The following is a 23314-nucleotide window of genomic DNA, read 5'->3' as shown; positions in this document are numbered from 1 at the left end:
ACGGTCGCTATCCCAACCCCACCCCAACAATACCCACTGACTACACTAACGGTCGCTATCCCAACCCCACCACAACATTACCCACTGACTACACTAACGGTCGCTATCCCAACCCCACCACAACATTACCCACTGACCACACTAAGGGTCGCTACCCAACCCCACCACAACATTACCCACTGACTACACTAACGGTCGCTATCCCAACCCCTCCACAACATTACCCACTGACTACACTAACGGTCGCTATCCCAACCCCACCCCAACATTACCCACTGACTACACTAACGGTCGCTATCCCAACCCCACCCCAACATTACCCACTGACTACACTAATGGTCACTATCCCAACCCCACCCCAACATAACCCACTGACTACACTAACGGTCGCTATCCCAACCCCACCACAACATTACCCACTGACTACACTAAGGGTTGCTATCCCAACCCCACCACAACATTACTCACTGACTACACTAAGGGTCGCTATCCCAACCCCACCACAACATTACCCACTGACTACACTAAGGGTTGCTATCCCAACCCCACCACAACATTACTCACTGACTACACTAAGGGTCGCTATCCCAACCCCACCACAACATTACCCACTGACTACACTAAGGGTTGCTATCCCAACCCCACCACAACATTACCCACTGACTACACTAACGGTCGCTATCCCAACCCCACCCCAACATTACCCACTGACTACACTAACGGTCGCTATCCCAACCCCACCACAACATTACCCACTGACTACACTAACGGTCGCTATCCCAACCCCACAACAACATTACCCACTGACTACACTAAGGGTCGCTATCCCAACCCTACCACAACATTACCCACTGACTACACTAAGGGTTGCTATCCCAACCCCACCACAACATTACCCACTGACTACACTAAGGGTCGCTATCCCAACCCCACCACAACATTACCCACTGACTACACTAAGGGTCGCTATCCCAACCCCACCCCAACATTACCCACTGACTACACTAAGGGTCGCTATCCCAACCCCACCCCAACATTACCCACTGACTACACTAAGGGTCGCTATCCCAACCCCACCCCAACATAACCCACTGACTACACTAAGGGTCGCTATCCCAACCCCACCCCAACATTACCCCCTGACTACACTAACGGTCGCTATCCCAACCCCACCCCAACATTACCCACTGACTACACTAACGGTCGCTGTCCCAACCCCACCCCAACATTACCCACTGACTACACTAACGGTCGCTATCCCAACCCCACACCAACATTACCCACTGACTACACTAACGGTCGCTATCCCAACCCCACCCCAACATTACCCACTGACTACACTAATGGTCACTATCCCAACCCCACCCCAACATAACCCACTGACTACACTAACGGTCGCTATCCCAACCCCACCACAACATTACCCACTGACTACACTAAGGGTTGCTATCCCAACCCCACCACAACATTACTCACTGACTACACTAAGGGTCGCTATCCCAACCCCACCACAACATTACCCACTGACTACACTAAGGGTTGCTATCCCAACCCCACCACAACATTACTCACTGACTACACTAAGGGTCGCTATCCCAACCCCACCACAACATTACCCACTGACTACACTAAGGGTTGCTATCCCAACCCCACCACAACATTACCCACTGACTACACTAACGGTCGCTATCCCAACCCCACCCCAACATTACCCACTGACTACACTAACGGTCGCTATCCCAACCCCACCACAACATTACCCACTGACTACACTAACGGTCGCTATCCCAACCCCACAACAACATTACCCACTGACTACACTAAGGGTCGCTATCCCAACCCTACCACAACATTACCCACTGACTACACTAAGGGTTGCTATCCCAACCCCACCACAACATTACCCACTGACTACACTAAGGGTCGCTATCCCAACCCCACCACAACATTACCCACTGACTACACTAAGGGTCGCTATCCCAACCCCACCCCAACATTACCCACTGACTACACTAAGGGTCGCTATCCCAACCCCACCCCAACATTACCCACTGACTACACTAAGGGTCGCTATCCCAACCCCACCCCAACATAACCCACTGACTACACTAAGGGTCGCTATCCCAACCCCACCCCAACATTACCCCCTGACTACACTAACGGTCGCTATCCCAACCCCACCCCAACATTACCCACTGACTACACTAACGGTCGCTGTCCCAACCCAACCTCAACATTACCCACTGACTACACTAACGGTCGCTATCCCAACCCCACCCCAACATTACCCACTGACTACACTAACGGTCGCTATCCCAACCCCACCCCAACATTACCCACTGACTACACTAAGGGTAGCTCTGCGTCAGTAGAGGCTGAAGTCAAAGTGGACACTGGACCCCAGATCTGACTAAGAACAGATCTGAGTACAGCCTGTAAACCCTATCTATTTATCCTGTGTTAACCGAAACTCCTGTCAGGTTAATACCAGGGTGGGTGATGGACTGACACACACACACACACACACACACACACCGTAAGAACCCCCCCCCCAATGTCTGCCTCATTCTTTGTCAGCGTTAACAAAGGGCAGTACAGCAGCTGGGCTCCGTAGAGGTTCCATTAAAACCCTGGCTGATACTCCAGATGATGTTTCAGACACACTACAATGTGAGGACAGGAGAGGAGGGGGGACCACTAGGGCAAACATACACCCTCCCTGGTCTTATTCTCCATCCTGGGTCACATGACCCTCCCTGGTCTTCTTATTCTCCATCCTGGGTCACATGACCCTCCCTGGTCTTCTTATTCTCCATCCTGGGTCACATGACCCTCCCTGGTCTTCTTATTCTCCATCCTGGGTCACATGACCCTCCCTGGTCTTCTTATTCTCCATCCTGGGTCACATGACCCTCCCTGGTCTTCTTATTCTCCATCCTGGGTCACATGACCCTCCCTGGTCTTCTTATTCTCCATCCTGGGTCACATGACCCTCCTGGTCTTATTCTCCCTCCTGGGTCACATGAAGGAGATGCAGCTCTCGGATACAGGTCTGAATCTAAATAGATTAACAGGTCTGAATCTAAATAGATTAACAGGTCTGAATCTAAATAGATTAACAGGTCTGAATCTAAATAGATTAACAGGTCTGAATCTAAATAGATTAACAGGTCTGAATCTAAATAGATTAACAGGTCTGAATCTAAATAGATTAACAGGTCTGAATCTAAATAGATTAACAGGTCTGAATCTAAATAGATTAACAGGTCTGAATCTAAATAGATTAACAGGTCTGAATCTAAATAGATTAACAGGTCTGAATCTAAATAGATTAACAGGTCTGAATCTAAATAGATTTACAGGTTTGAATCTAAATAGATTAACAGGTCTGAATCTAAATAGATTTACAGGTTTGAATCTAAATAGATTAACAGGTCTGAATCTAAATAGATTTACAGGTCTGAATCTAAATAGATTTACAGGTCTGAATCTAAATAGATTAACAGGTCTGAATCTAAATAGATTTACAGGTTTGAATCTAAATAGATTTACAGGTTTGAATCTAAATAGATTTACAGGTCTGAATCTCTAAATAGATTAACAGGTCTGAATCTAAATAGATTTACAGGTCTGAATCTAAATAGATTTACAGGTCTGAATCTATTTAGATTAACAGGTCTGAATCTAAATAGATTAACAGGTCTGAATCTAAACAGATTAACAGGTCTGAATCTAAATAGATTAACAGGTCTGAATCTAAATAGATTAACAGGTCTGAATCTAAATAGATTAACAGGTCTAAATCTAAATAGATTAACAGGTCTGAATCTAAATAGATTAACAGGTCTGAATCTAAATAGATTAACAGGTCTGAATCTAAATAGATTAACAGGTCTGAATCTAAATAATCCATTAATATCAGAGTGTGATATCAGAGACACTGCCCCCCCATGAAGACACTGCCCCCCCAAAGACACTGCCCCCCCATGAAGACACTGCCCCTCCCATGAAGACCCTGCCCCCCCAAAGACACTGCCCCCCCATGAAGACCCTGCCCCCCCCCATGAAGACACTGCCCACCCACGAAGACACTGCCCCCCCATGAAGACCCTGCCCCCCCCATGAAGACACTGCCCACCCACGAAGACACTGCCCCCCCACGAAGACACTGCCCCTCCCATGAAGACCCTGCCCCCCCCCATGAAGACACTGCCCACCCACGAAGACACTGCCCCCCCATGAAGACACTGCCCCCCCACGAAGACACTGCCCCCCCACGAAGACACTGCCCCATGAAGACACTGCCCCCCCACGAAGACACTGCCCTCCCATGAAGACACTGCCCCCCCCCCATGAAGACACTGCCCCATGAAGACCCTGCCCCCCGAAGACACTGCCCCCCCACAAAGACACTGCCCCCCCACAAAGACACTGCCCCCCCATGAAGACACTGCCCCCCCACGAAGACACTGCCCCCCCACGAAGACACTAACCCCATGAAGACACTGCCCCCCCCATGAAGACACTGCCCCCCCACGAAGACACTGCCCCGCAATGAAGACACTGCCCCCCCACGAAGACACTGCCCCCGCATGAAGACACTGCCCCCCCATGAAGACACTGCCCCCCCACGAAGACACTGCCCCCCCACGAAGACACTGCCCCATGAAGACACTGCCCCCCCATGAAGACACTGCCCCCCCATGAAGACACTGCCCCCCCATGAAGACACTGCCCCCCCACGAAGACACTGCCCCATGAAGACACTGCCCCCCCACGAAGACACTGCCCCCCCATGAAGACACTGCCCCCCCATGAAGACACTGCCCCCCCACGAAGACACTGCCCCCCCACGAAGACACTTCCCCCCCATGAAGACACTGCCCCCCCACGAAGACACTGCCCCATGAAGACACTGCCCCCCCATGAAGACACTGCCCCCCCATGAAGACACTGCCCCCCCATGAAGACACTGCCCCCCCATGAAGACACTGCCCCACGAAGACACTGCCCCACGAAGACACTGCCCCCCCCCCATGAAGACACTGTCCCCCCATGAAGACACTGCCCCCCCATGAAGACACTGCCCCCCCATGAAGACACTGCCCCCCCATGAAGACACTGCCCCACGAAGACACTGCCCCATGAAGACACTGCCCCCCCCCCCCATGAAGACACTGCCCCCCCATGAAGACACTGCCCCCCCATGAAGACACTGCACCCCCATGAAGACACTTCCCCCCCATGAAGACACTGCCCCCCCATGAAGACACTGCTCCCCCCATGAAGACACTGCCCCCCCATGAAGACACTGCCCCCCCATGAAGACACTGCCCCCCCATGAAGACACTGCCCCCCCATGAAGACACTGCCCCCCCATGAAGACACTGCCCCCCCATGAAGACACTGTCCCCCCATGAAGACACTGTAAACACAAATATAATTAGTTATATGTCCTATATAATTGCGTTTTCATGAATTTGATGTTGTAATCGTCAAGACAATTTAAAGACCAGGGAACACGGAAGTATGACGTAGGAACGGGTCACTTGCACAGGCTATTCTATCAGCCGTGTGTCACGGAAACCATTTCATTTTATAGCCCCTTTCTGGATCAATACTTGAGTCAATACAGCCACCTGCAAGAAGCCGAGGTTAAACTACCAGGAAGTAATCTGCTCCCAACGTCATCAATCAACCCACGTCTCAATACAAACACAACCCAGAGAGGTTAAAGACAAAGTGACTTGACTATGTTACGCTATACGTTGTTCTAAGTAGACCGGACGACATCGGCAGAATACTGTATGCACCCAGCCTGGGATTCAAAGCATCCAGCCTGGGATTCAAAGCATCCAGCCTGGGATTCAAAGCATCCAGCCTGGGATTCAAGCACCCAGCCTGGGATTCAAGCATCCAGCCTGGGATTCAAGCATCCAGCCTGGGATTCAAGCATCCAGCCTGGGATTCAAGCACCCAGCCTGGGATCCAAGCATCCAGCCTGGGATCCAAGCATCCAGCCTGGGATTCAAGCATCCAGCCTGGGTTCCAAGCATCCAGCCTGGGATTCAAGCACCCAGCCTGGGATCCAAGCATCCAGCCTGGGTTCCAAGCATCCAGCCTGGGATTCAAGCATCCAGCCTGGGATCCAAGCATCCAGCCTGGGTTCCAAGCATCCAGCCTGGGATCCAAGCATCCAGCCTGGGATCCAAGCATCCAGCCTGGGATTCAAGCACCCAGCCTGGGATCCAAGCATCCAGCCTGGGTTCCAAGCATCCAGCCTGGGATTCAAGCATCCAGCCTGGGATCCAAGCATCCAGCCTGGGTTCCAAGCATCCAGCCTGGGATCCAAGCATCCAGCCTGGGATCCAAGCATCCAGCCTGGGATTCAAGCATCCAGCCTGGGTTCCAAGCACCCAGCCTGGGATTCAAGCATCCAGCCTGGGTTCCAAGCATCCAGCCTGGGATTCAAGCATCCAGCCTGGGATTCAAGCATCCAGCCTGGGATCCAAGCACCCAGCCTGGGATTCAAGCATCCAGCCTGGGTTCCAAGCATCCAGCCTGGGATCCAAGCATCCAGCCTGGGATTCAAGCATCCAGCCTGGGTTCCAAGCACCCAGCCTGGGATTCAAGCATCCAGCCTGGGTTCCAAGCATCCAGCCTGGGATTCAAGCATCCAGCCTGGGATCCAAGCACCCAGCCTGGGATTCAAGCATCCAGCCTGGGATCCAAGCATCCAGCCTGGGATCCAAGCATCCAGCCTGGGATTCAAGCATCCAGCCTGGGATCCAAGCATCCAGCCTGGGTTCCAAGCATCCAGCCTGGGATTCAAGCATCCAGCCTGGGATTCAAGCATCCAGCCTGGGATCCAAGCATCCAGCCTGGGATTCAAGCATCCAGCCTGGGTTCCAAGCACCCAGCCTGGGATTCTAGCATCCAGCCTGGGTTCCAAGCATCCAGCCTGGGATTCAAGCATCCAGCCTGGGATTCAAGCATCCAGCCTGGGATCCAAGCACCCAGCCTGGGATTCAAGCATCCAGCCTGGGATTCAAGCATCCAGCCTGGGATTCAAAGCATCCAGCCTGGGATTCAAAGCATCCAGCCTGGGATTCAAAGCATCCAGCCTGGGATTCAAAGCATCCAGCCTGGGATCCAAGCACCCAGTCTGGGATTCAAAGCACCCAGCCTGGGATTCAAAGCATCCAGCCTGGGATTCAAAGCATCCAGCCTGGGATTCAAGCATCCAGCCTGGGATCCAAGCATCCAGCCTGGGATTCAAGCATCCAGCCTGGGATCCAAGCATCCAGCCTGGGATCCAAGCATCCAGCCTGGGATCCAAGCATCCAGCCTGGGATTCAAGCATCCAGCCTGGGATCCAAGCATCCAGCCTGGGATCCAAGCATCCAGCCTGGGATCCAAGCATCCAGCCTGGGATTCAAGCATCCAGCCTGGGATTCAAGCATCCAGCCTGGGATCCAAGCATCCAGCCTGGGATCCAAGCATCCAGCCTGGGATCCAAGCATCCAGCCTGGGATCCAAAGTGACATGGTGAAACTGAGCATATCAGTCTTGATTCCAAGGCCCCATATTCACAAAGCATCTCAGAAGTAGAAGTACTGATCTGAGACCAACGAATAAGAGGAGATGACCTGATCTGGGACACTCTGAATATGAGCCCTGGCTATCCAGTCATAGGGTCAAACACAGACAGTCAGACAGAGCATTCCCCCTCAGAAGCAGTCAGTCAGATCTCTTTAGAATGACCTATAGATAGCCTAAATAGACCCCTGCCACACTGCCTGTCTAGGGATTGATATAAGGTCAGAGGGCACCATCAGTTTATTGACACAGTAAGAGGTGACAGTTTATTAGATGGTTCTGTGTTACAGACGCACGGCTCTCTGTCTATCCTAGAGCAATAGGGGGGGGGGGGGAGAGACACAGAGACAGACAGAGAGAGAGACAGAGAGAGACAGAGAGAGAGAGACAGAGAGAGAGAGAGACAGATTGTCCATTAAATATAATCCACATTTCCTGTTGCTGCAGCAAACTGGCTCAAATTAAGGTCCTACATCTGTATTCAGTCAATGACCCACTGGCTACCTACCTACTAATCTCAGAACCTGCCCTGGCTAGCTACTACATCTGGCTGTGGAGGCAGTGGTTTCATTTTGACAGACATGAGAGACTACCTACACCGATGTATGTTTCTCCCTGTCTCTCCTACCTGCTGCTCCAGTGTCCTAGGGCCTCCCTGTCTCTCCTACATGCTGCTCCAGTGTCCTAGGGCCTCCCTGTCTCTCCTACCTGCTGCTCCAGTGTCCTAGGGCCTCCCTGTCTCTCCTACCTGCTGCTCCAGTGTCCTAGGGCCTCCCTGTCTCTCCTACCTGCTGCTCCAGTGTCCTAGGGCCTCCCTGTCTCTCCTACATGCTGCTCCAGTGTCCTAGGGCCTCCCTGTCTCTCCTACCTGCTGCTCCAGTGTCATAGGGCCTCCCTGTCTCTCCTACCTGCTGCTCCAGTGTCCTAGGGCCTCCCTGTCTCTCCTACCTGCTGCTCCAGTGTCCTAGGGCCTCCCTGTCTCTCCTACCTGCTGCTCCAGTGTCCTAGGGCCTCCCTGTCTCTCCTACCTGCTGCTCCAGTGTCCTAGGGCCTACCTGTATCTCCTACCTGCTGTTCCAGTGTCCTAGGGCCTCCCTGTCTCTCCTACCTGCTGCTCCAGTGTCCTAGGGCCTCCCTGTCTCTCCTACCTACTGCTCCAGTGTCCTAGGGCCTCCCTGTCTCTCCTACCTGCTGCTCCAGTGTCCTAGGGCCTCCCTGTCTCTCCTACCTGCTGCTCCAGTGTCATAGAGCCTCCCCGTCTCTCCTACCTGCTGTTCCAGTGTCCTAGGGCCTCCCCGTCTCTCCTACCTGCTGCTCCAGTGTCATAGGGCCTCCCTGTCTTTCCTACCTGCTGTTCCAGTGTCCTAGGGCCTCCCTGTCTCTCCTACCTGCTGCTCCAGTGTCCTAGGGCCTCCCTGTCTCTCCTACCTGCTGCTCCAGTGTCCTAGGGCCTCCCTGTCTCTCCTACCTGCTGCTCCAGTGTCATAGGGCCTCCCTGTCTCTCCTACCTGCTGCTCCAGTGTCCTAGGGCCTCCCTGTCTCTCCTACCTGCTGCTCCAGTGTCCTAGGGTCCAGGAATGTGGCCAGGTCCATAGAGACATGTCCGGTGATGTGGCGTTGAAGACAGGCCTGTCCAACACGGAGACAGAGGGTGTGCAGGGCATCAGGACACATGGAGGTTTGAGGCACTGAGGATCCCGCCGTCTCCAACTCACTGACAGAAGAAGAAGAGGAAGAAGAGGAAGAGGAAGAAGCTGTCCAATGTAAATAAACGTGTCTTGTGCTTTATTCTAACCCTGGAGAAACACACACACTCAGACATAGGCTGGAGAGGTTGGGGCAGAGGATTTCCAGCTCACTTCCTGTCAGAAGTCCGGTTGCTGGACCAACTCTCTAAACCTCTAGGCTACCTACCTGGGGCCGTGGAGCTGGTCTCCACAGGACAGCACGGTGACCTCGAACCTCTAGGCTACCTACCTGGGGCCGTGGAGCTGGTCTCCACAGGACGGCACGGTGACCTCTAACCTCTAGGCTACCTACCTGGGGCCGTGGAGCTGGTCTCCACAGGACAGCACGGTGACCTCTAACCTCTAGGCTACCTACCTGGGGCCGTGGAGCTGGTCTCCACAGGACGGCACGGTGACCTCTAACCTCTAGGCTACCTACCTGGGGTCGTGGAGCTGGTCTCCACAGGACGGCACGGTGACCTCTAACCTCTAGGCTACCTACCTGGGGCCGTGGAGCTGGTCTCCACAGGATGGCACGGTGACCTCTAACCTCTAGGCTACCTACCTGGGGTCGTGGAGCTGGTCTCCACAGGACGGCACGGTGACCTCTAACCTCTAGGCTACCTACCTGGGGCCGTGGAGCTGGTCTCCACAGGACAGCACGGTGACCTCTAACCTCTAGGCTACCTACCTGGGGCCGTGGAGCTGGTCTCCACAGGACGGCACGGTGACCTCTAACCTCTAGGCTACCTACCTGGGGCCGTGGAGCTGGTCTCCACAGGACGGCACGGTGACCTCTAACCTCTAGGCTACCTACCTGGGGCCGTGGAGCTGGTCTCCACAGGACAGCACGGTGACCTCCCCGTCTGGCTGTAGGAGCAGGTCTACTGTTAGACAGGTAACACTGTCTGAGGGAGGGTATCCCTCCACTACACCACCTGGAGGAGGGGGGGATGGGGGAGGAGGAAGAGAATGAGGGGGTGAGAGGTGGCAGGGGATGGGAGGAAGAGGGGATGGGAGGAAGAGGGGGGGATGGGCAGGAAGAGGGGGTGGGCAGGAAGAGGGGGGGATGGGGAGGAAGAGGAGGGGATGGGCAGGAAGAGGGGGTGGGCAGGAAGAGGGGGGGATGGGAGGAAGAGGAGGGGATGGGCAGGAAGAGGGGGTGGGCAGGAAGAGGAGGGAGAGGAAGAGGAGGGGATGGGCAGGAAGAGGGGGGGATGGGAGGAAGAGGAGGGGATGGGCAGGAAGAGGGGGGGATGGGGAGGAAGAGGGGGGATGGGAGGAAGAGGAGGGGATGGGCAGGAAGAGGGGGGGATGGGAGGAAGAGGAGGGGATGGGCAGGAAGAGGGGGGGGGTGGGGAGGAAGAGGGGGTATGGGCAGGAAGAGGGGGGGATGGGAGGAAGAGGAGGGGATGGGCAGGAAGAGGGGGGGATGGGGAGGAAGAGGGGCGGATGGGAGGAAGAGGAGGGGATGGGCAGGAAGAGGGGGGGATGGGGAGGAAGAGGGGATGGGAGGAAGAGGGGGGGATGGGCAGGAAGAGGGGGTGGGCAGGAAGAGGGGGGGATGGGGAGGAAGAGGGGGGGATGGGAGGAAGAGGAGGGGATGGGCAGGAAGAGGGGGGGATGGGGAGGAAGAGGAGGGGATGGGGAGGAAGAGGGGGGGTGGGGAGGAAGAGGGGGGGATGGGAGGAAGAGGAGGGGATGGGCAGGAAGAGGGGGGGATGGGAGGAAGAGGAGGGGATGGGCAGGAAGAGGGGGGGTGGGGAGGAAGAGGGGGGGATGGGAGGAAGAGGAGGGGATGGGCAGGAAGAGGGGGGGATGGGGAGGAAGAGGGGGGGTGGGGAGGAAGAGGGGGGGATGGGCAGGAAGAGGGGGGGATGGGAGGAAGAGGAGGGGATGGGCAGGAAGAGGGGGGGATGGGGAGGAAGAGGAGGGGATGGGGAGGAAGAGGAGGGGGAGGAAGAGGGGGGGATGGGGAGGAAGAGGCGGGGATGGGGAGGAAGAGGAGGGGATGGGGAGGAAGAGGAGGGGGAGGAAGAGGCGGGGATGGGGAGGAAGAGGCGGGGATGGGGAGGAAGAGGCGGGGATGGAGAGGAAGAAGAGGGGATGGGGAGGAAGAGGAGGGGATGGGGAGGAAGAGGAGGGGATGGAGAGGAAGAGGAGGGGGTGGGGTGGAAGAGGAGGGGATGGGGAGGAAGAGGAGGAAGAGGAGGGGATGGGAGGAAGAGGAGGAGGGATTGGGAGGAAGAGGCGGAGACAGTAAAGTATAAATAGTAATAATAAGGAAGTTGAGGATGAGTGAAAACAGAGAAACGATAAAATATATTTTTTTAAACACACTGACACCTGATCTCTTTTTCTTCCCCAGACTGACATCCAGGGTCACAAACGGCACCCTATTCCCTTTGCAGTGCACTACTTTAGACCAGAGATCTGGTCAGAAGGAGTGCACTATAGAGGGGATAGGGCGCTGTTTGGAACACAACCCTGACAGAGATGCTGCCAGGAGCAGCTGTTCATCATCATTCAAGGGACCATCAGAATAATAGATTCATTCTGTCCATTCACATATTCAGATTGGACTCATTTGGGCAATTATAAAAAGGTCTAAGGAATAAGAATGACTGTATTCAAATCAGAACCTTTCGTTGGCCTTCGCTGTGCACATATAGTGGCGCTTTGTATTATATATATATATGTGTGTGTGTGTGTGTGTGTGTGTGTGTGTGTGAGTGTGTGTGTGTGTGTGTGTGTGTGTGTGTGTGTGTGTGTGTGTGTGTGTGTGTGTGTGTGTGTGTGTGTGTGTGTGTGTGTGTGTGTCCATCCGTCCCTGTGTGTGTGTGTGTGTGTTTTATGTGTGTGTGTGTGTGTGTTTTATGTGTGTGTGTGTGTGTGTTTTATGTGTGTGTGTGTGTGTGTGTGTGTGTGTGTGTGTGTGTGTGTGTGTGTGTGTGTGTGTGTGTGTGTGTGTGTGTGTGTGTGTCCATCCGTCCCTGTGTGTGTGTGTGTGTGTTTTATGTGTGTGTGTGTGTGTGTTTTATGTGTGTGTGTGTGTGTGTGTGTGTGTGTGTGTGTGTGTGTGTGTGTGTGTGTGTGTGTGTGTGTGTGTGTGTGTGTGTGTGACCTTGTCTAAGGAAGGTGTCCAGGAAGCAGGCCCAGGTGGGGTAACAGGAGGTTTTAACAGGCTGGGCATAGCGGGACAACCACTCTGGAATCTCCTCCAGGTACTTAATAAGAACAGGTTCCTGGGGGAGGACAGAGGAGAGAGGAGAGAGAGACAGAGAGAGAGAGACAGAGAGAGAGAGAGAGAGAGAGAGCGAGAGAGAGACAGAGAGAGATACAGAGAGAGAGAGAGACAGAGAGAGAGAGAGAGAGAGAGAGAGAGAGAGAGAGAGAGAGAGAGAGAGAGCGAGAGAGAGACAGAGAGAGATACAGAGAGAGAGATACAGAGAGAGAGAGAGAGCGCGAGAGAGAGAGAGAGATACAGAGAGAGAGAGAGAGAGAGAGAGAAAGTTAGATTGGCATTATTTTACAACTGGACTAGTTTGTCTGAATTAGAGATATATTCCAAAGATATATTCCATTTCAATTGAAGGTCTTTATTGCAATTATCCACCTAATTGTCCATCCTCATGATGCCATCTATTTTGTGAAGTGCACCAGGCCCTCTTGCAGCAAAGCAAAGCACCCCACAACATGATGCTGCCACCCCCGTGCTTCATGATTGGGATGCTGTTCTTCGGCTTGCAAGCCTCACCCTTTTTCCTCCAAACATAACGATGGTCATTATGGCCAAACAGTTCTATTTTTGTTTCATCAGACCAGAGGACATTTCTCCAAAAAGTACGATCTTTGTCCCCATATGCAGTTGCAAACCGTAGTCTGGGTGGGGGCTTCCCCCCCACCCAGAACATCCCTCCATTATTCATGATATCTAACATGGACTGTAGATTCCTCTCCACCCAGAACCCCCCCCCCCCCTCCCATTATTCATGATATCTAACATGGACCGTAGATTCCTCTCCACCCAGAACCCCCCCCCTCCATTATTCATGATATCTAACATGGACTCTAGATTCCCCCCCCCCCCCCCCCATTATTCATGATATCTAACATGGACTGTAGATTCCTCTCCACCCCCCCCCATTATTCATGATATCTAAAATGGATCATAGATTCCTCTCCACCCAGAACATCCCTCCATTATTCATGATATCTAACATGGACCGTAGATTCCTCTCCACCCAGAACATCCCTCCATTATTCATGATATCTAACATGGACCGTAAATGATGTGTTTCTGTATAAGTTACAGCTGTTATTGCATATAGGAGAATCATGGGCTTAAAGTTGAAGAAGCATCTCCTTGGCGAAAGGCTTGTAACTTGACAGTGAGCTTATTAAAAGATATTGACATCACACCAAAGTACAGAACCTAATCCGCCCACTTTGCTAAACACTTCTCTAGGGATAGAAAACCAGAAGGTATCCTCGTTACTCATTATATATCTATTATTAATATTATTATTATTATTATGTGTTTTACTTTTCCATTATTTCTCTATTTTCTCTCTCTTTCTCTGCAACACCTGTTGTTTACGAACCGTGTGACGAATAAAATGTCATTTGATTTGTTACTCATTAAAGGATTTGAGCCAGTTGAACTTTTAAAGTGCCAGTCAAAAATCAATACCTCTTAAACCATCTTATTTAAAGGCTTTATAACCACTGCAGTCCTTCTTGATATAATGAGTTTGGCTTCTTCAAAGTTGAAGTTTAGTTTAGTTGATGGATTGAAGTATATTGGAGGTAGACGGACAAAGAAGAGGCAGGGAAAATGCATCTTGATAAACTTTCCATTTTAGTCAATTATACTCTCTCCAAAACGGAAAGATCTCTTTGAAGCAGAGATGTCCAGCCTGGACTTTGATTAAACACGTTCCTTTTGTCACTTGTATCAGAATTTAAATATTGATAATTGATCATCTATTTGACCGAGACGCAATACTCGGGTGATCTGGAAAGACACGTCAATCTCAGAGAAAGTATCCCGAGAGAGCGAAACAGAGAAACAGCGAAACAGCGAAACAGAGAAACAGTGAAACAGAGAAACAGAGAAACAGAGAAACAGAGACACAGTGAAACAGTGAAACAGTGAAACAGAGAAACAGAGAAACAGAGAAACAGTGAAACAGAGAAACAGAGAAACAGTGAAACAGAGAAACAGTGAAACAGTGAAACAGTGAAACAAAGAAACAGTGAAACAGTGAAACAGAGAAACAGTGAAACAGAGAAACAGAGAAACAGAGAAACAGTGAAACAGAGAAACAGTGAAACAGTGAAACAGATAAACAGAGAAACAGAGAAACAGTGAAACAGAGACACAGAGAAACAGAGAAACAGAGAAACAGTGAAACAGAGAAACAGAGACACAGAGACACAGTGAAACAGAGAAACAGTGAAACAGAGAAACAGAGACACAGAGAAACAGAGAAACAGTGAAACAGAGAAACAGAGACACAGAGAAACAGAGAAACAGAGAAACAGTGAAACAGAGACACAGAGAAACAGAGACACAGTGAAACAGAGAAACAGTGAAACAGAGAAACAGAGAAACAGAGACACAGAGAAACAGAGAAACAGTGAAACAGAGACACAGAGAAACAGAGAAACAGAGACACAGTGAAACAGAGACACAGAGAAACAGAGAAACAGAGACACAGAGAAACAGAGAAACAGAGACACAGTGAAACAGAGAAACAGAGACACAGAGAAACAGAGACACAGAGAAACAGAGAGACAGAGACACAGAGACACAGTGAAACAGAGAAACAGAGACACAGAGAAACAGAGAAACAGAGAAACAGAGACACAGAGACACAGAGAAACAGAGAAACAGAGACACAGTGAAACAGAGAAACAGAGACACAGAGAAACAGAGACACAGAGAAACAGAGAAACAGAGACACAGAGAAACAGAGAAACAGAGAAACAGAGAAACAGAGACACAGTGAAACAGAGAAACAGAGACACAGTGAAACAGAGAAACAGAGACACAGAGAAACAGAGACACAGAGAAACAGAGAAACAGAGACACAGTGAAACAGAGAAACAGAGACACAGAGAAACAGAGACACAGAGAAACAGAGAAACAGAGACACAGAGAAACAGAGACACAGAGAAACAGAGAAACAGAGACACAGTGAAACAGAGAAACAGAGACACAGTGAAACAGAGAAACAGAGACACAGAGAAACAGAGAAACAGAGACACAGAGAAACAGTGAAACAGAGAAACAGAGAAACAGTGAAACAGAGACACAGAGAAACAGAGACACAGAGAAACAGAGACACAGAGACACAGAGACACAGAGAAACAGAGAAACAGAGAAACAGAGAAACAGAGACACAGAGAAACAGAGACACAGAGAAACAGAGAAACAGAGACACAGTGAAACAGAGAAACAGAGAAACAGAGAAACAGAGAAACAGAGAAACAGAGACACAGAGAAACAGAGACACAGAGAAACAGAGAAACAGAGACACAGTGAAACAGAGAAACAGAGACACAGAGAAACAGAGACACAGAGAAACAGAGAAACAGAGACACAGAGAAACAGAGACACAGAGAAACAGAGAAACAGAGACACAGTGAAACAGAGAAACAGAGACACAGAGAAACAGAGAAACAGAGACACAGTGAAACAGAGAAACAGAGACACAGAGAAACAGAGAAACAGAGACACAGAGAAACAGAGACACAGAGAAACAGTGAAACAGAGAAACAGAGAAACAGAGACACAGAGAAACAGAGAAACAGAGACACAGTGAAACAGAGAAACAGAGACACAGAGAAACAGTGAAACAGAGACACAGAGAAACAGAGAAACAGAGACACAGAGACACAGAGACACAGTGAAACAGAGACACAGAGAAACAGAGAAACAGAGAAACAGAGAAACAGAGAAACAGTGAAACAGAGACACAGAGAAACAGAGAAACAGAGAAACAGTGAAACAGAGACACAGAGAAACAGTGAAACAGAGACACAGAGAAACAGAGAAACAGAGACACAGAGAAACAGAGAAACAGAGAAACAGTGAAACAGAGACACAGAGAAACAGAGAGACAGAGAAACAGAGAAACAGAGAAACAGAGAAACAGAGAAACAGAGACACAGAGAAACAGAGACACAGAGAAACAGAGAAACAGAGAAACAGAGACACAGTGAAACAGAGAAACAGAGACACAGAGAAACAGAGACACAGAGAAACAGAGAAACAGAGAAACAGAGACACAGAGAAACAGAGAAACAGAGACACAGAGAAACAGAGACACAGAGAAACAGAGAAACAGAGACACAGAGAAACAGAGAAACAGAGACACAGAGACACAGAGAAACAGAGACACAGAGAAACAGAGACACAGAGAAACAGAGAAACAGAGAAACAGAGAAACAGAGACACAGAGAAACAGAGAAACAGAGAAACAGAGACACAGAGAAACAGAGACACAGAGAAACAGAGAAACAGAGACACAGAGAAACAGAGAAACAGAGACACAGAGAAACAGAGACACAGAGACACAGTGAAACAGTGAAACAGTGAAACAGAGAAACAGAGAAACAGTGAAACAGAGAAACAGAGAAACAGAGACACAGAGACACAGAGAAACAGAGAAACAGAGAAACAGAGAAACAGATAAACAGAGAAACAGAGAAACAGAGACACAGAGAAACAGAGAAACAGAGACACAGAGACACAGAGACACAGTGAAACAGAGAAACAGAGAAACAGAGACACAGAGAAACAGAGAAACAGAGAAACAGAGAAACAGCGAAACAGAGAAACAGAGAAACAGCGAAACAGAGAAACAGAGAAACAGAGAAACAGAGAAACAGAGAAACAGATAAACGGTGAAACAGAGAAACAGAGAAACAGATAAACGGTGAAACAGAGAAACAGAGAAACAGAGAAACAGAGAAACAGAGAAACAGAGAAACAGAGAAACAGAGAAACAGATAAACGGTGAAACAGAGAAACAGAGACACAGAGAAACAGAGAAACAGAGACACAGAGAAACAGAGAAACAGAGACACAGAGACACAGTGAAACAGAGAAACAGAGAAACAGATAAACGGTGAAACAGAGAAACAGAGACACAGAGAAACAGAGACACAGAGAAACAGAGAAACAGAGACACAGAGAAACAGAGAAACAGAGACACAGAGACACAGAGAAACAGTGAAACAGAGAAACAGAGAAACAGCGAAACAGAGAAACAGCGAAACAGAGAAACAGAGAAACAGAGAAACAGCGAAACAGAGAAACAGAGAAACAGCGAAACAGAGAAACAGAGAAACAGAGAAACAGAGAAACAGCGAAACAGAGAAACAGAGAAACAGATAAACAGAGAAACAGAGAAACAGAGAAACAGAGAAACAGAGAAACAGAGAAACAGCGAAACAGAGAAACAGAGAAACAGATAAACAGAGAAACAGCGAAACAGAGAAACAGAGAAACAGAGAAACAGAGAAACAGATAAACGGTGAAACAGAGAAACAGAGAAACAGAGAAACAGATAAACGGTGAAACAGCGCCCTCTATCTTACTTCATGTAGCCCAAGTGTCTGACATGCCATCTTCTTCTTGACCAGACAGCATCAGATCAGATTCATGTTTGTTTCGCTCGGAGGCTTTATCTGAGATTGAAATGCTTACTTACAGGCCCTTCTCAACAGCAGAGAGGGTAAACAACAGGTGTAGACAACAGGTGTAGACAGGTGTAGACAACAGGTGTAGACAGGTGTAGACAGGTGTAGTGAAATGCTTACATACAGGTCCTTCACAACAGCAGAGAGAGTAAACAATAGGTGTAGACAGGTGTAGACAGGTGTAGACAGGTGTAGACAACAGGTGTAGACAACAGGTGTAGACAGGTGTAGACAGGTGTAGTGAAATGCTTACATACAGGTCCTTCACAACAGCAGAGAGAGTAAACAACAGGTGTAGACAGGTGTAGACAGGTGTAGTGAAATGTTTACTTACAGGCCCTTCCCAACAGCAGAGAGGGTAAACAAGTGTTTAATAATGTTTGATCTGTGGACCCACCAAGGATCTATAGCAGGGTTCCCCCATAATGTTTGATCTGTGGACTCAACCAAGGATCTATAGCAGGGTTCCCCCATAATGTTTGATCTGTGGACTCAACCAAGGATCTATAGCAGGGTTCCCCCATAATGTTTGATCTGTGGACTCAACCAAGGATCTATAGCAGGGTTCCCCCATAATGTTTGATCTGTGGACTCAACCAAGGATCTATAGCAGGGTTCCCCATAATGTTTGATCTGTGGACTCAACCAAGGATCTATAGCAGGGTTCCCCCATAATGTTTGATCTGTGGACTCAACCAAGGATCTATAGCAGGGTTCCCCCATAATGTTTGATCTGTGGACTCAACCAAGGATCTATAGCAGGGTTCCCCCATAATGTTTGATCTGTGGACTCAACCAAGGATCTATAGCAGGGTTCCCCCATAATGTTTGATCTGTGGACTCAACCAATGATCTATAGCAGGGTTCCCCCATAATGTTTGATCTGTGGACTCAACCAAGGATCTATAGCAGGGTTCCCCCATAATGTTTGATCTGTGGACTCAACCAAGGATCTATAGCAGGGTTCCCCCATAATGTTTGATCTGACTGTGGACCAACCAATGATCTATAGCAGGGTTCCCCCATAATGTTTGATCTGTGGACTCAACCAAGGATCTATAGCAGGGTTCCCCCATAATGTTTGATCTGTGGACTCAACCAATGATCTATAGCAGGGTTCCCCCATAATGTTTGATCTGTGGACTCAACCAAGGATCTATAGCAGGGTTCCCCCATAATGTTTGATCTGTGGACTCAACCAAGGATCTATAGCAGGGTTCCCCCATAATGTTTGATCTGTGGACTCAACCAAGGATCTATAGCAGGGTTCCCCCATAATGTTTGATCTGTGGACTCAACCAAGGATCTATAGCAGGGTTCCCCCATAATGTTTGATCTGTGGACTCAACCAAGGATCTATAGCAGGGTTCCCCCATAATGTTTGATCTGTGGACTCAACCAAGGATCTATAGCAGGGTTCCCCCATAATGTTTGATCTGTGGACTCAACCAAGGATCTATAGCGGGGTTCCCCCATAATGTTTGATCTGTGGACTCAACCAAGGATCTATAGCAGGGTTCCCCCATAATGTTTGATCTGTGGACTCAACCAAGGATCTATAGCAGGGTTCCCCCATAATGTTTGATCTGTGGACTCAACCAAGGATCTATAGCAGGGTTCCCCCATAATGTTTGATCTGTGGACTCAACCAAGGATCTATAGCAGGGTTCCCCCATAATGTTTGATCTGTGGACTCAACCAAGGATCTATAGCAGGGTTCCCCCATAATGTTTGATCTGTGGACTCAACCAAGGATCTATAGCGGGGTTCCCCCATAATGTTTGATCTGTGGACTCAACCAAGGATCTATAGCAGGGTTCCCCCATAATGTTTGATCTGTGGACTCAACCAAGGATCTATAGCAGGGTTCCCCCATAATGTTTGATCTGTGGACTCAACCAAGGATCTATAGCGGGGTTCCCCCATAATGTTTGATCTGTGGACTCAACCAAGGATCTATAGCAGGGTTCCCCCATAATGTTTGATCTGTGGACTCAACCAAGGATCTATAGCAGGGTTCCCCCATAATGTTTGATCTGTGGACTCAACCAAGGATCTATAGCGGGGTTCCCCCATAATGTTTGATCTGTGGACTCAACCAAGGATCTATAGCAGGGTTCCCCCATAATGTTTGATCTGTGGACTCAACCAAGGATCTATAGCAGGGTTCCCCCATAATGTTTGATCTGTGGACTCAACCAAGGATCTATAGCGGGGTTCCCCCATAATGTTTGATCTGTGGACTCAACCAATGATCTATAGCAGGGTTCCCCCATAATGTTTGATCTGTGGACTCAACCAAGGATCTATAGCAGGGTTCCCCCATAATGTTTGATCTGTGGACTCAACCAAGGATCTATAGCAGGGTTCCCCCATAATGTTTGATCTGACTGTGGACCAACCAATGATCTATAGCAGGGTTCCCCCATAATGTTTGATCTGTGGACTCAACCAAGGATCTATAGCAGGGTTCCCCCATAATGTTTGATCTGTGGACTCAACCAAGGATCTATAGCAGGGTTCCCCCATAATGTTTGATCTGTGGACTCAACCAAGGATCTATAGCAGGGTTCCCCCATAATGTTTGATCTGTGGACTCAACCAAGGATCTATAGCAGGGTTCCCCCATAATGTTTGATCTGTGGACTCAACCAAGGATCTATAGCAGGGTTCCCCCATAATGTTTGATCTGTGGACTCAACCAAGGATCTATAGCAGGGTTCCCCCATAATGTTTGATCTGTGGACTCAACCAAGGATCTATAGCAGGGTTCCCCCATAATGTTTGATCTGTGGACTCAACCAAGGATCTATAGCGGGGTTCCCCCATAATGTTTGATCTGTGGACTCAACCAAGGATCTATAGCAGGGTTCCCCCATAATGTTTGATCTGTGGACTCAACCAAGGATCTATAGCAGGGTTCCCCCATAATGTTTGATCTGTGGACTCAACCAAGGATCTATAGCGGGGTTCCCCCATAATGTTTGATCTGTGGACTCAACCAAGGATCTATAGCAGGGTTCCCCCATAATGTTTGATCTGTGGACTCAACCAAGGATCTATAGCAGGGTTCCCCCATAATGTTTGATCTGTGGACTCAACCAAGGATCTATAGCGGGGTTCCCCCATAATGTTTGATCTGTGGACTCAACCAAGGATCTATAGCAGGGTTCCCCCATAATGTTTGATCTGTGGACTCAACCAAGGATCTATAGCAGGGTTCCCCCATAATGTTTGATCTGTGGACTCAACCAAGGATCTATAGCGGGGTTCCCCCATAATGTTTGATCTGTGGACTCAACCAAGGATCTATAGCAGGGTTCCCCCATAATGTTTGATCTGTGGACTCAACCAAGGATCTATAGCGGGGTTCCCCCATAATGTTTGATCTGTGGACTCAACCAAGGATCTATAGCGGGGTTCCCCCATAATGTTTGATCTGTGGACTCAACCAAGGATCTATAGCAGGGTTCCCCCATAATGTTTGATCTGTGGACCAACCAATGATCTATAGCAGGGTTCCCCCATAATGTTTGATCTGTGGACTCAACCAATGATCTATAGCAGGGTTCCCCCATAATGTTTGATCTGTGGACTCAACCAATGATCTATAGCAGGGTTCCCCCATAATGTTTGATCTGACTGTGGACCAACCAAGGATCTATAGCAGGGTTTACCAGCCTCGGTCCTGGTGGAGGGGGGGGGGGGGGCATTTTAGGGTTTTGGCCTAACACAACTATACAGCTGACTAAAATAATCAACTCATAAATAAGCTTTGATTATTTGAATCAGCTGTGTAAAGAAGTATTAAAAAAAACTAAATGTGCACATTTACATTCCAATTTTGGAAACCTAAAGAATATTTATATTTTTAATGTTTTTATTTCACCTTTATTTAACCAGGTAGGCAAGTTGAGAACAAGTTCTCATTTACAAATGCAACCTGGCCAAGATAAAGCAAAGCAGTGTGACACAGATAACAACACAGAGTTACACATAAACAAACGTACAGTCAATAATACAATAGAAAAGGTCAATATACAGTGTGAGCAAATATCGTAAGGAGGTAAGGCAATAAATAGGCCATAGTAGCAAAGTAATTACAATTGAGCAGATTAACACTGGAGTGATAGATGAGCAGATGATGATGAGCAGATGAAGGTGTGTAAGTAGGGATACTGGTGTGCAAAAGAGCAGCAAAGTAAATAAAAACAATATGGGGATGAGGTAGGTAGATTGGATGGGCTATTTACAGATGGGCTGTGTACAGATGGACTGGGTACAGATGGACTGGGTAGAGATGGACTGTGTACAGATGGGCTGTGTACAGATGGGCTGTGTACAGATGGACTGTGTACAGATGGGCAGTGTACAGATGGACTGGGTACAGATGGGCTGTGTACAGATGGACTGGGTACAGATGGACTGGGTAGAGATGGACTGTACAGATGGGCTGTGTACAGATGGGCTGTGTACAGATGGGCTGTGTACATATGGGCTATTTGCAGATGGACTGTGTACAGATGGGCTGTGTACAGATGGACTGAGTACAGATGGGCTGTGTACAGATGGGCTGTGTACAGATGGACTGTGTACAGATGGGCTGTGTACAGATGGACTGAGTACAGATGGGCTGTGTACAGATGGGCTGTGTACAGATGGGCTGTGTACAGATGGACTGTGTACAGATGTACTGTGTACAGATGGGCAGTGTACAGATGGGCTGGGTACAGATGGACTGGGTAGAGATGGACTGTGTACAGATGGGCTGTGTACAGATGGGCTGTGTACAGATGGGCTGTGTACATATGGGCTATTTGCAGATGGACTGTGTACAGATGGGCTGTGTACAGATGGACTGAGTACAGATGGGCTGTGTACAGATGGGCTGTGTACAGCTGCAGCGATCGGTATGGTACGTTGTCAGTACTGTGGTTCATCATATAAATTTAAGAGATGTTTTGCTCGTTGCGTAACGGGTAGACACAGTCAGACTGTCACATGTCTTGTTCTGAGTGACTCAAACATTCAAAACAAAATCAAAAATCAGTTGCTCCATGCCACAACATTTTTTTTTCATTTTAGATTCTCGTTGACTGTCTAGTTTTTATTTGTGGTTGTTATTAGTTCTCAAAGATGATCTAATTTTAAAAATATATTGGTCCATTATCTTTTATACATACTTTAAATCTGGTTTTAGTCGTTTAAAATCTTAAAAACACATTTTAGGGGGCAATAGCATTTCTACATACAGTAACTGCTTGAATTGCTAACTG

General features: G+C 49.0%; 1 protein-coding gene across 1 annotated transcript in view; it reads right to left on the bottom strand.

The window, feature by feature from the left end:
* The window catches only part of iqch (IQ motif containing H), a 189517-nt gene that overhangs the window by 37419 nt on the left and 128784 nt on the right, over nucleotides 1–23314 (bottom strand). The window contains exons 16-18 of the mRNA XM_071405165.1: nucleotides 12451–12571; nucleotides 10144–10264; nucleotides 9148–9313 (exon numbers count right to left, since the gene is read on the bottom strand). Coding sequence (XP_071261266.1) covers nucleotides 9148–9313; nucleotides 10144–10264; nucleotides 12451–12571 — 408 coding nt within the window. The remainder of the gene's footprint in view (nucleotides 1–9147; nucleotides 9314–10143; nucleotides 10265–12450; nucleotides 12572–23314) is intronic.

Source organism: Salvelinus alpinus, chromosome 6 (assembly GCF_045679555.1).
Source record: "Salvelinus alpinus chromosome 6, SLU_Salpinus.1, whole genome shotgun sequence".
Lineage (NCBI taxonomy): Eukaryota > Metazoa > Chordata > Actinopteri > Salmoniformes > Salmonidae > Salvelinus > Salvelinus alpinus.
This window is presented reverse-complemented; position numbering and strand designations above follow the sequence as displayed.